This window comes from Nomascus leucogenys, chromosome 1a (genome assembly GCF_006542625.1).
Source record: "Nomascus leucogenys isolate Asia chromosome 1a, Asia_NLE_v1, whole genome shotgun sequence".
Lineage (NCBI taxonomy): Eukaryota > Metazoa > Chordata > Mammalia > Primates > Hylobatidae > Nomascus > Nomascus leucogenys.
The window spans coordinates 75,185,429-75,198,071 of record NC_044381.1 but is presented as its reverse complement, the minus strand read 5'-3'; the positions used below and the strand labels follow the sequence as shown (position 1 = coordinate 75,198,071).

Below are 12,643 nucleotides of genomic sequence, written 5' to 3'. Positions count from 1 at the left end.
CCAAGTGGAATTCTGAAGAACTGTCCAGAAAGTTATCATATGTAAAAACAGACAATTGACAATATATAGATTAGAAGAAAGAAAACTGGGAGAAAAATTCACAATCTTTACAGACATATGTCATTTAGTGTAAGGACTAAGAGCCAAGACAGTATGTGTATTACAGGAATGCAATAATTAAATCTTGAGTAAATATTACATTAAATAATGTACATTATACTGCTTTTAGAAAAAGGTGGTATTGTGCAATATGCTTTAGAAATATTTTAATCCAAAAGAATAAAAACCACAACCTCTTTTGTTCCCTAAAATTATTTTATTCCTAAAGGAATCGCATATATATTTTCAGTTAGAAAAAAAAAAACAAAAAAACAACTACTTGTAGATCCAGTACAGAGAACAGATTGGAGTAGGGCAAGCATTGACGTTGAAAGAACAATTAAGTTGTTATTGTTATTGCATTAGTCTAGGTAAAAGAGAACAGTGGTTTGGTGTAAGACTGGCAGAAAGAAGAAAAGAAACCAAACGAAGTGGGCAAATTTGAGAGCTATTCGAGCAGGTAGAAGAGAATGGACTGGGTATCTGATTGGACAGGGGGTTAAGAGAATAATCATCAAGGTGACTTCTGTGTATCTGGCTTGGACAGCTGGGTGGATGTTGCTTTTATTAAGATGAATTAAGGACAGCCAGGGAAAGGATAGGTTTAGGGAAAAAGAAGATGAATGCAGTCTTGCGCATATTGAGTCTGAGTATGTACAAGTTAAGATGAAATCCTTGGCCGGGCGCGGTGGCTCATGCCTGTAATCCCAGCACTTTGGGAGGCCGAGATGGGCAGATCACCTGAGGTTGGGAGTTTGAGACCAGCCTGACCAACATGGAGAAACCACATCTCTACTAAAAATACAAAATTAGCCAGGCATGGAGGTGCATGCCTGTAATCTCAGTTACTCGGGAGGGTGAGGTAGGAGAATTGCTTGAACCCGGGAGGCGGAGGTTGTGGGAGCCGAGATCATGCCATTGCACTCAGCCTGGCTAACAAGAGCAAAACTCTGTCTTTAAAAAAAAAAAAAAAAAGATAAAATCCTCATTGGTTTGATATAAATGTCTCGAGCTAAGAAGAGATATCTTGATGTACATATAGATATCGAGTCATTATATCATTTTAGATAGGAAGTAGGCCAAAAATGTGATGTCGTCATGGATATCAAGCGTTCTAAGAAGTTAGGTATGTCAGAGGTACTGAATACTACTCACTAGTCAAATAAGATCAAGACAAAAATGTGTTTGGTTTAGTACAAAAGTTTGTTGGAGTCACTGGTGACCCTAATAAAGTTGTTTTAGTTGTGGGAAAGCAAGACACACTACAGTGAATTAAGAGTAAAGGGGAGGTCATGAACAGTGTATGTAACTCTAAGCATTCTGGCCATGAGGATGAAGAAGGAATGTAGTTATCTGGAGAGGAAAGCACAGAGGTTGTCCGAAGACTGGTGGAGGAAATATGGAGGGGTTGTCTGAAGGCTGGGAGAGATGTTAAGCATGTTTTAAAAAGCTGATGAGAAGGATATAACTGAAAGGAGTAAGTTAAAGATGCAAGAAGAGAGAAAGTCGATAGTCTCTCTTTTCCTGAAAGGAGGAAGGGAATGAGATCCAGAGCATAACCTGAGAGGCTCATCTTAAAGAGGAGGACAAAACACTATCAACTGTGCCTTGAGCGAAAGAGAGCAGGCAAGCAGGTTTACAGCATGCTCGCATCTGAAGCTCCCAATTTCTTTACGAAGTTGTGTGGAGTGGGTATAGGATTATTGGTTTAATGGAGGAAATAATGATTTGCTTACAGAAATTGGGAATTGACCAATAGTGCTGAAGGCCCAGTGAAATTTGGTAATCATAAAATTTAGAGTGGTACTATTCTTTCCTGTTGTACACCTACAGAAAATTTCAGGGCTCACATAAGAGATGATATATTCATAGTAAGGCATGTATAATTTCAGAGCAGTTTTAACAACAGCCTGCCTAAAATAAATGATTACGTGATTCTTGTATTTTATCAGTTAACTGAGCCTAGTAATTTTTCCCCATTTGAAAAGGTACACATTTTAATCATCAAGATGTCATTTAAATGCTATCAAATCCAAGATTTTTAGTACAACTATATAATATGACCACAACTATAAAATGCATTGATACAAAAGTTTTTTTAATACATAAAAATATGGCTGCATGTAGCTATATTTGTGTGTACAAATGTGGAATCCTTATTAATCTGATTAGATGACCCTAATTGGGCTAGACTCTTACACTAACACTGTGAAGAAAGACTCTGCTAAATACATAAGGGCGTTTTTGTTTGCTTAATGGGCTAAACTTTAAGATTTTAGCAAGTCAGTTGTCATATATGATTGCAAGCTAAAGTCCCAAATATTCATGGAAGGTTGGCTTTTTAGGATCTGCTTAGAAATGCTTCATTGGCAACTTAAGTTATTAGATATACTTAAAATGTTAACATTACATTTAAAATATTCTTTAAATTCTACCAATTTAGCATGGATTTCCTAAGTTATCCAGCATTTACTGTAAGTTTATACCTAATCTTGAATGACCACCAAGAAATGCCTTTACAATCTACAAAAAGGCATAAATATGCACAAATAACACGATTTAAACATCAAAAATAATATTCATGTTTCCATGAATAAACAAACTCAAGTACTTATGATTTTTTACAATAGTGGAATATAATCTTAGGCATTAATGTATCAGTGGTCCCTAAACAATTCCCAATATTAGAGAAATGGCAGTAGTTATTTAAAAATTCACTGAATTCAAATTTTCATTACTACATAGGAAATTTTTAAAAGGGCCCAACCTATAAGCCTACTTATAAGCCAAAATGATTTTAAAAGCTAAGAGTGGTCACATTCCCCTTAATACTCAGTTTTCTAAACAACCATCCATTTATTTTACCCTTAGAAAACGCTCCTGTATTTATCCAAAGTAAATATAAATCAGGAATAAATGAATAATTGAAATGATTACTTATGTTTACATGGACTTTTTGATCAATTTCAAAGGTGAAAAATCCAGTAATATCTTTTCTAACACAAAATTTTCTTAACAAAAACATTTAAGTAATACCCATAAAAATATCCCCCAGGGATTTTTTCAATATAATTATTGAGTTCAAGTTTAAAGTAATCAACATAGATAAAATCTACTTTCTGTCAGATTCTCAATCTTTTCCCACACAGTAACAGCATGAGATCTATATCTTGTACTCAAATCCTGAACTACCAATACTTAGGAATTCAAATTAATATTAAGTGGAAAAGATGCTCTTTCATGTAAAGTCACAGAATCTCAAATCTCCTTATTAAGGCTAGTTAGGATACCCAAAGCATCAAATATAAAAACAATGTTCACTGCCCATTAACACTGCAGAAGTATCTAACACTTGTATGATTCTACTGCATAAAATTTGCTTGCTATACTAAAAACACCAAATGACAGACTAGAGTATTGTTATAGTGGTTTAGAGAACCTTATAAAAAATCTTTTTGATTATTGTAATGCAACATTGAATCTTCATGAAAAGCATAGCATCGTTGCATTTTGGGAAGACTCTGATCTGTAATGTAATACAACAGCGTAGCCTCACCTACATGGTGGTAAAGGCCCATAATGACTAAGCCAGGTAGGCCATGGCTTATCAGATTTTTATTCATTTTACACCATAGTCATTCCCGTCCTCTTTGTTGTATATAAAGTGCTTTTCAGTTTATCGGTATATTACACTTTTAAAAAATAACGTTCAAGACAAGTTACAATGATTCAGCAACTAAATCTTAAACCCAGGAGCAAGAAATGCAGCTGATTTTTTTCTAAAGCAACAAAATTTCACTCAAGAAAATCTTCCTGTATGGCCAGAGAAAAAGAATGTTTAATAATTCAATAAAATATATGCTATGAAGTTGACCATCCGAAAAATAAATAATCCTATGAATCAGTGCCTAAATTCTGTAATTTTGCTGTTATTTTCCAGTAGATGAAAAGCATCCTGATTCACTTAATTTTAACAGGCTCATAATTTAGGTGACACATTTTAAGATACTATCCTTGTAAGCTTCCTTACCTTTAAAAATTTATTTACTATTACCTGCAACAATAGGTGACAGAGCTTTGCCTCTGCTCTTCATTCTTTTATACTAACGTATACTCACAGCTTGAATAAAACATTACAATATTTATGAAATTAATCATTGTAATAAGAGCACTACTTACAATTTACTATTTTATAGTCTCCCTCTGCAACTTTCTACAAAGCTCTTTTTATCCTCTTTGTTTAAAATTTCAGGGTTTTTTAGAGGGTGGGGGGGTAGGGAAAATGCATTCTGGAAGGGACAGCAATTAAAAGTATTAGCAAAAAATAAAGAGACTAATCTTTCTTCAATATTGGACAATATAAGATCCTAACTAATGTTAATTTAAAAAACAAAAGCTAAATCACAGATTTGCAACAGTTCACACCCTGAAAATGTGGCCTAATTAGCCTGAAAACATATAATCTATAAATAAATACAGATAAAATACAAAAATCACATTTAATATTCTGACTTTAAATCCTGAATTTTGCCAAACTGTCTCATTATCATTTTCATTTCAAAATCTATCTTGTCTCAGAAAAATAGCCTTCATCCATTGATATTCTAAAAATAGACTCCTACTGTCTTTTTTACAAGAAAGAATATCGCTTGGTTCTGAGTCCTTCCCTATCAGCTACATCATCAATACCTAAAATTCTTATTTAATCCCGTTTTTGGCAATCAAAATGGTAACTAAACATACAAAAAAAAATCTTACCTATATGCTGCATTTTCTTTCAAATGCAAAGTGGTTAGATTCCCCTTCTACTTAATCAGTACAGGGTCTGGACAGTTTTCAGTCTGACTTGCAAATATTTGCTTTCCCTCTTAGGGCATAGCATCCGCAGGGTTATACAGCACTACTTACATTCTCTTCCACATAAAAATCAGACATTACATGAAAGGAAAAGAAAGACAGCCCATTTCAAAGCATCTGGCAAACCTCCATTGGCAACCTGCCAAGCCTCTGCTAAACCTTCCTGTCTTTCCGAGCATGCTCACTTAAAACCAACAGCACGTTACTATGGCAACTCTGTAGGCAGCCTGTAAGTATGAACCGCCATTCTGATTTCAGAGTGTAAAAAAACCAAATACTGCAGGGGAAGTAAAAGGAAAGAAATAGCGTATGCCCTTCATTACATGAGTATACTCGTTTCATTTCATAAATTCCTATTTGTGTACTTAAAACAGAAACAAGCATCCCACATTTTTCCAGGCCAATATTTTTCATGCTCAAATAGGTCCCCCTTTTCAGTAAATTCATTGTCTTTGTCTTGCCCCTAAACCCTTTTACCCCGTAACAACCAAAAATATACTAGACAGTTTATCCCATTTGATACAACACTGCAGAATAGACAACAGTATTCGTATAACCAATCATGAAGTACTCCATGGATGATTTCCTACAATTATATGCATATTATAAATGACATGGCAATATTACAAAGAAAACCATTAGCACTTAGAACATACAATCTAAATCTTTTCTATGATTTATCAAATTGCCAAATGAAATTTTCTTTGGGGTTTAGATAGGATTTTTTTTAACCTTAATTATCTTTGAAATATTGTGAAATGTCTGAAAGAGGTTTTAAAGTTGAGACAGGCCACACCTGGGTACAAATCCCTCTTCTACCCATTTTAGTTGTGCCAGCTTGGGAAAGTTACTTAACGTTTCTGAATCTCCCTTTCCTTACCTTTAAAGTAGGATAACAACAGTTACTTCATATAGTAGTAGTTTAAATGAGTTAACACATATAAAATACCTAAAAATTACATTTTTTTTCCCTCCTGGGTTGTTTTGGAAAAGACCCCGAAAAAACCAGTTTGCACTTGTTGATTAACTAACCTGAAAAGTATTTTCTGGTAATCTCTTACTAAAAATTAGTTCTGATTTACATACTATGCTATGAGCCAAAAAGCTTCCTCAACACCCAAATTAAGCAATGCTAGAAATGGACAGAAACAAATAATAGAGAATCTAAACAGAGGGAAAAATATATGAAGGTATTATTTTCACTAGAGAGTATTAAGATGTTTTTGTTATAAACATGAAATTACACCTACCACCTCTTCTTCTGTCTTTTTGGCCTCCTTTTCCTTCTCTTCATCATTTTCTTCAGCTGGGCCATCTTCATCATCACTACTGGATGACTCAAGGATTTCACTTATATCCATTTTCCAATTATCAGGAACAACTCTAGTTTTTAAGAAGATGCTTGCTTTCTGAAGCCCTAAGAGTGAAAATGTACTTCAGCAGTTGCTATGGAATTAGCAGCACAGAACAATAGGAAAGGCATGGCATTCAGAATCAGAAGATCTAAATTCAAATTCAGCTGTCATTTATAAAATGATACAATAAGCTTGAACATATTTCATAAGTTATAATGTTATATAAATATTTGTTATTACTTTATGGAATACTGTGAGACATCTTAATGGTAAAATATGAAAAGTTAAACTTACCTAATCACAAATCAAATATTATATCTAGACATTAAAAAAAAATCAAGTAAGAGTGGATATCAACTCTAAACAGTTAAAATGGTGGCACCAGAGAGTATCAGTCTTGCTTTATTCGCTAATTTCCAAATAGAGCCACAACATAAAATAATGGGGTAATTCATCTTTATTTTACCTGGTTTAGTGGAGAGCTCAGATTCTGGTAGATTGAGAATGTCTACTTCCTTAATGTCCTTTCTTGCTATAGAGTAACTAATTATCAAGAAGAAGGGGAGGAAAACAATTTATTCAATAAAAATAATCACTTAAATAGTCCATGTTAACATACAGAAAAATAAAAACCTCAAAATCAAAATATTGTCTATAAAATGTTTTTATCTTAGTCCTTAATGAAAGGTAAGAAGAGGAAACACAGGCAAAGTTAGTTATCTTAATTCTGAAGTTTTATATACTCAAAGTACATTGAGAGCCTCACATTCACAATATTTCAATCTATACAATCCTCCTACAGACAGTACGGGGCAATTTATATCAGCATGATGTTTTCAACACTTGTAGACAACAATGTCTATTTTAATATTTGTGAAATTTATTTTTCATTTTCGTAAAAAAGCATATTTACTAGACAGTAATACTGAAATATTTTTATCACTGTAAGATATATTATGGCATTAAATTTCTCACAGAGAACTATAACTCAAAAAAACTTTTTTAATTTCACTTTTTTGATCACAAGGCAGAGATGAGGTTAGGAAAAAGTTTCTGTAAGTCTGGATTTTTTTTTTTTTTTTTTTTGAGACAGAGTCTCGCTCTGTCACCAGGCTGGAGTGCAGTGGCGCGATCTCGGCTCATTGCAACCTCTGCCTCCCGGGTTCAAGCAATTCCCTTGCCTCAGCCTCCCGAGATGCTGGGACTACAGGCATGCACCACCACACCCGGCTAATTTTTTATATTTTAGTAGAGACAGGGTTTCACCATGTTGGCCAGAATGGTCTCGATCTCCTGAGCTCATGATCTGCCCGCCTCAGCCTCCCAAAGTGCTGGGATTACAGGCGTCAGCAACTGCGCCAGGCCCAAAAGTCTGGATTTTAATCATGAAAAAAGTCAAAATAATTGCTCTTGTAATATAGATTAAAAAATAAGCTTCGGAGTTAATAATAAATGTCACATACTACTAGTACATGACAAAAATATAGAATTTTACAATTAAGGAAAAAAATCAATACCATCCTTCGCTAAAAAAAAAAAACTGTTCTTAATATTGTTCTCACATAATGTTGTTCACAGTCTTTATATAAAATTTATTAGTGAAAAATACCCTACATTACAAAAAGTCAAAACCTATTAGGTAACAACTTCTCAGTTCATGAATGATTAGACTTTTAAAAATAAAGTTTTGGTGGGGGAGGTGTCTCTCATTGTAATTCCATTTTTTTTCCTCCCACGTAACATCATTAAAGGATTCATTACTCACAATTTAGAATCAATAAATGATCGAACTAAACACTGATCCTTTTTCACTGTGATGTCATCATTACAGCTGGGAGATATTACCTGAAATATAAAATAAAAACAGATTGATTCCTATTTCCTGTGCTCAGTAAAACAGTATTTTTCAAAAGAACAATTCTGGATCCCCTAACTTCTCAAATAGATTATATTTTACAAAAAACAGCTTCATTATAAATAGCTCCTATTATTAATGAATTACATACAAAAAAAATACCCTTATATGTTTTGTCTGCACATTGGCTGTCTAGAAATTTAATTTATCCATAGTCATTAGATTATAAAATGAATAATTAATGAAATACAGGGCCAGGCCTAGTGACTCATGCATGTAATCCCAGCACTTTGGGAGGTCAAGGTGGACAAATGGCTTGAGCTCAGGAGTTCAAGACCAGCCTGGGTGGCATAGTGAGACCCTGTCTCTACCAAAAATACCAAAAATTAGCCTGGTGTGGTGGTGTGTGCCTATAGTCCCAGCTACTCAAAAAGTTGGGATGGTAAGATCACTTGAGCCCAGGAGGTGGAGGCTGCAGTGAGCCAAATTAATGACACTGCACTCCAGCCTGGGTGACAGAATGAGACCCCATTTCAAAAAGAAAAGAAATATAAATTAAAATGTGACCAGCACTTAAAAAATATCAGGATTTATTCTAAGCTAAATTATTGTCCAAAAAATAAAATGTATAAGCTGTGATGAAAATTTGGCACATAATTTTTAAAAATACACTTGAATAAGGATCTTTTTTGAAATCTGGTCATTAAAAAAAAAATCTATGTTACCTTTTTTAACCAAGATATGTACAATCCTTAGTAATTAAAACAAGTTAAAACACGAACAAAGAACTTTTTAATTTCTTAACTTCTGAAAATATCTTAACAGTATCATTGGTAAATAATCTCTGTATCCTTTACAGAACTTTATATTTTTAAAAAATTGATTAAATGTATCTGTTCATGTTCTCCCTAACACTAGCCTCTCTCTGCTACATTCCAGCACCATTCACAGACCTTTGTGCACTGATGGAAATGTTCTATATCTGCACTGCCCTATACAGTAGCAGTGAGTCACATGGTGCTAAACACTTGAAATGTGGCTGGTGCAACTGAGAGACTGAATTTTTAATTCTATTTTATTTTAATTAAGTTACATTTAAACTTAAATGGCCACATATGGTTCATGGTTATCATACTGAACAGTGTATATCCAGATAATTGAATATTCTTGGCAGTCACATCAGCCGTCTTAACACCAGATGGAAGTATTTTTTGTTTCTTTGCTAGGTGCTGGTAATTATTAGACTAATAATATAGCTGTGCCAACCCTCAAGGAGCTAACAGTGTACTGGAGGGGCAAACATAAAAAGATACACAAAAAGAACACAATGGAGGATAAGTACAGTGATACCACTAGGCACACAATAGTACAAAAACATTGAGGAGGAAGATTTCACCTAACCTGGGCAAGGAAAAGGTGTGGCAGGAAAAGCTTAAGGTAAATTTTAAAGGATGAGTAGGCATGACCCAAGGTCTAATTACCTTACCTATGAACTATTTAATGGCCTTCAAATAGATTCCTGCCACCTCCAGTCTTTCTAGTAACACGCCATTCTTCATTCACATTCCTAAACATGTAGCTCAAATAACATCACTCTTCTGGAAAATTCTCTGCAGAATTATGTCCAAATTCTTTAGATGAACTTTTAAAGACCCTTCTGCCCTAGATTCAAATTATGTTCGCAGGTACATTTCCTATTATTCCCCCACTCACATTTAATATTTAGCCAAAATGGATTCCCAGAGCAAATAGTTCCATGAACAAACCCATTCCTATTTTCTTTTTCTGAGACGGAGTCTTGCTTTGTTGCCCAGGCTGTAGTGCAATGGCGTGATCTCAGCTCACTGCAAGCTCTGCCTTCCGGGTTCACGCCATTCTCCTGCCTCAGCCTCCCGAGTAGCTAGGACTACAGGTGCCCGCCACCATGCCTGGCTAATTTTTTCTGTTTTTAGTAGAGACGGGGTTTCACCATGTTAGCCAGGATGGTCTCGATCTCCTGACCTCATGATCCGCCCACCTTGGCCTCCCAAAGTGCTGGGATTAGAGGCATGCTATTTTTTTTAACCTATTTTTTTGTTTTCTCTAGTGAAGCTTTGCCTACTATCTTTAAATCCTTCAAAGCTCACCTCAAAAGCACCTGCTTTCTGAAGGCTTTCTGTATTTTCCTCAAATAAATGTAATCTCTCAGGCCAGGGAGTCCTAATATTGAACATATACTACCTTATATTACTGTTACTTGGATTATTGTGTACATTATACATAAAATCATCAAATGTAAGAATAGTGTCTTACTTTTTATTTTCAATATCCCCTGGTAAATGATAAATCTGAGTAAATAAAAGAATTTATTTAAAAAAAAAAAAACTCTTGGCAAACCTACAGTCTGAATATTCTGAATCCAAATTACTTATTTTTCTATACAACTGAAAGGTTCGAGGGACTTTCAGAATTTCCCCATATAAATTAAATCTATTATCTAGGAACTAAGTAATATATTTACATGCACACAGAAACCTAAAAATATACTTTCAGCTCTTTACAGGATTATAATCTAATTTGGGATACATTTTGTGCCACAATTATTATTAGAGATAAGTGATACCAAAATTCAAAGGGGCATACTTATGTTAAGAGTATTTAGGGCCAGGCGCAGTGGCTCACACCTGTGATTCCAGCACCTCGGAAGACCAAGGCCACTGTCTGAGCCCAGGAGTTCGAGACCAGCCTGGACAACATGGTGAAACCACATCCCCACAAAAAAATACAAAAATTAGCCAGGTGCGGCGATGTACACCTGTGGTCCCAAGCTACTCAGGAGGCTAAGGTGGGAGGATCACCTGAGCCCAGGGAGGTTAAGGCTGCAGTGAGCTGTGATCACACCACTGCACTCCAGTCTGGGCGACAAAGATCCTCTCTCAAAAACAAAACAAAACAAGAGTATTTAAGGGAGACCTTCCAAAGAACGTAGGACTTGAGCTGAACTTTAAGAGATATTTCAGAGGGGATGAGGAAGTGGAAGAGGAAGTAAAGGAGTAGGAAGAGAAGAAAAAAGCCATTAATTCCCAATTATTTTTTATTCCTCTCTGAAATAATTCTCGTGTATCTCTTCTTCTTATTCCTTCTCTGTGTAAGCAAAAATTAGCTTTCTCTACCAATCCACCCAAAACTTGTCATTTCTAAAATCTTCCTTAAATTTTAGGTGAACCCCTCCTTTCTTACTCCATTCAGTACCAAATTGTTTAATTTACTATACAATCTTTAATAACTATGTAATCTCTTACATGTCTACAGTAAGCTTCTTGAGGGCAATACATTTAAGCCTCGTATTTGTTTATCTTCTAAGGAACTTAGAACAAAGCTGAACTCACTGCAGATCCTCAGTAAATAGTAATTAATTTAAGACAGGGATAAATGCTTAGAGGAGTGATGTATCTTAAACACGGGGCAGTTAAAGAACTTGAGTAGAGTTTACACTAAAAATAGGAAATAAATTGAGAGCAGGGATGGCCTCGAATATCCATTTAAAAAATGCAAAACTGATCAATTAGGCAGACTTGCTGAAGGTTGTCTATTTCTGAGAATGGGACTATCATGACTAAATTGATATTTTAAAAAGATTTCTCAGCCAGGCATACTGGCTCATACCTGTAATCCTGGCCCCTTGGGAGGCCAAAGTGAGAAGATTGCTTGAGCCCAGGAGTTTGAGACTGGCCTGGGAAACATCGTGAGGCTACATCTCTACAAAAAATAAAAAATAAAAAAATAGCCAGGTGTGGAGGCGCACCCCTGTACTTGTAGCTGCTTGGGCAGCTGAAACAGGAGGAACGCCTGAGCCCAAAAGGCTGAAGCTGCAGTGAGCTGTGCTCACGTCACTGCACTCCAGCCTGGGAAACAGAGTGAGACCCTGTCTCTACAGAAAGAAAAAACTATTTCTCTATAAAATTAGTGATGGAAAATTAATCTGAATTAATAGTAAAGAAAGAATTCAAGAATCAAGTTAAAGGAACCCATGGTAATGGGAATGGAGTAAAAAGCCATTGGACATATTATGAGGGAAGAAATATAAAAGAGCTCAATAAAAGGCTATAGAGAATTAAAGAATAACCAAAGAAGACAGTGAAGTATTCTGGACCTGACTATGATTATTCAATTAAAAAATCTCCAATAAAGTCCAAATTTGTTTAATACTTTCAAAATATTTTAAATGCTTTTAAAAAAATCCATTTTAAACAAATATTTAGATGACTGATTAACTCTGCCAAGAAACTTTACTTACCAAAGCAGGATACCATTCAGTCCTCTCAGTTGCAGACACCACACTTACAACTTTTCCTAGTAATTCGTCATTGAGACGGCGCTTGTCTTCATCTTCCTCTTCGCTACTGTCTTCTTCCTTTTCATCTTCAGTACTAAAAGTTAGAATACCTTGATCATTATCCTAACACAAACAATTATTTGATAGAGTATTGTGAATTTA

At 35.0% G+C, this 12,643-nt stretch overlaps 1 protein-coding gene across 3 annotated transcripts in view; it reads right to left on the bottom strand.

Moving 5' to 3' along the window:
* The window catches only part of ARID4A (AT-rich interaction domain 4A), a 76,215-nt gene that overhangs the window by 37,644 nt on the left and 25,928 nt on the right, over nt 1-12,643 (bottom strand). For all 3 annotated transcript variants that reach the window (XM_030811260.1, XM_003267739.3, XM_030811268.1), the window contains 4 exons: nt 12,443-12,575; nt 8,077-8,156; nt 6,778-6,854; nt 6,207-6,373 (listed from right to left, as the gene is read on the bottom strand). In XM_030811260.1, the coding sequence (XP_030667120.1) occupies nt 6,207-6,373; nt 6,778-6,854; nt 8,077-8,156; nt 12,443-12,575 (457 nt within the window). The remainder of the gene's footprint in view (nt 1-6,206; nt 6,374-6,777; nt 6,855-8,076; nt 8,157-12,442; nt 12,576-12,643) is intronic.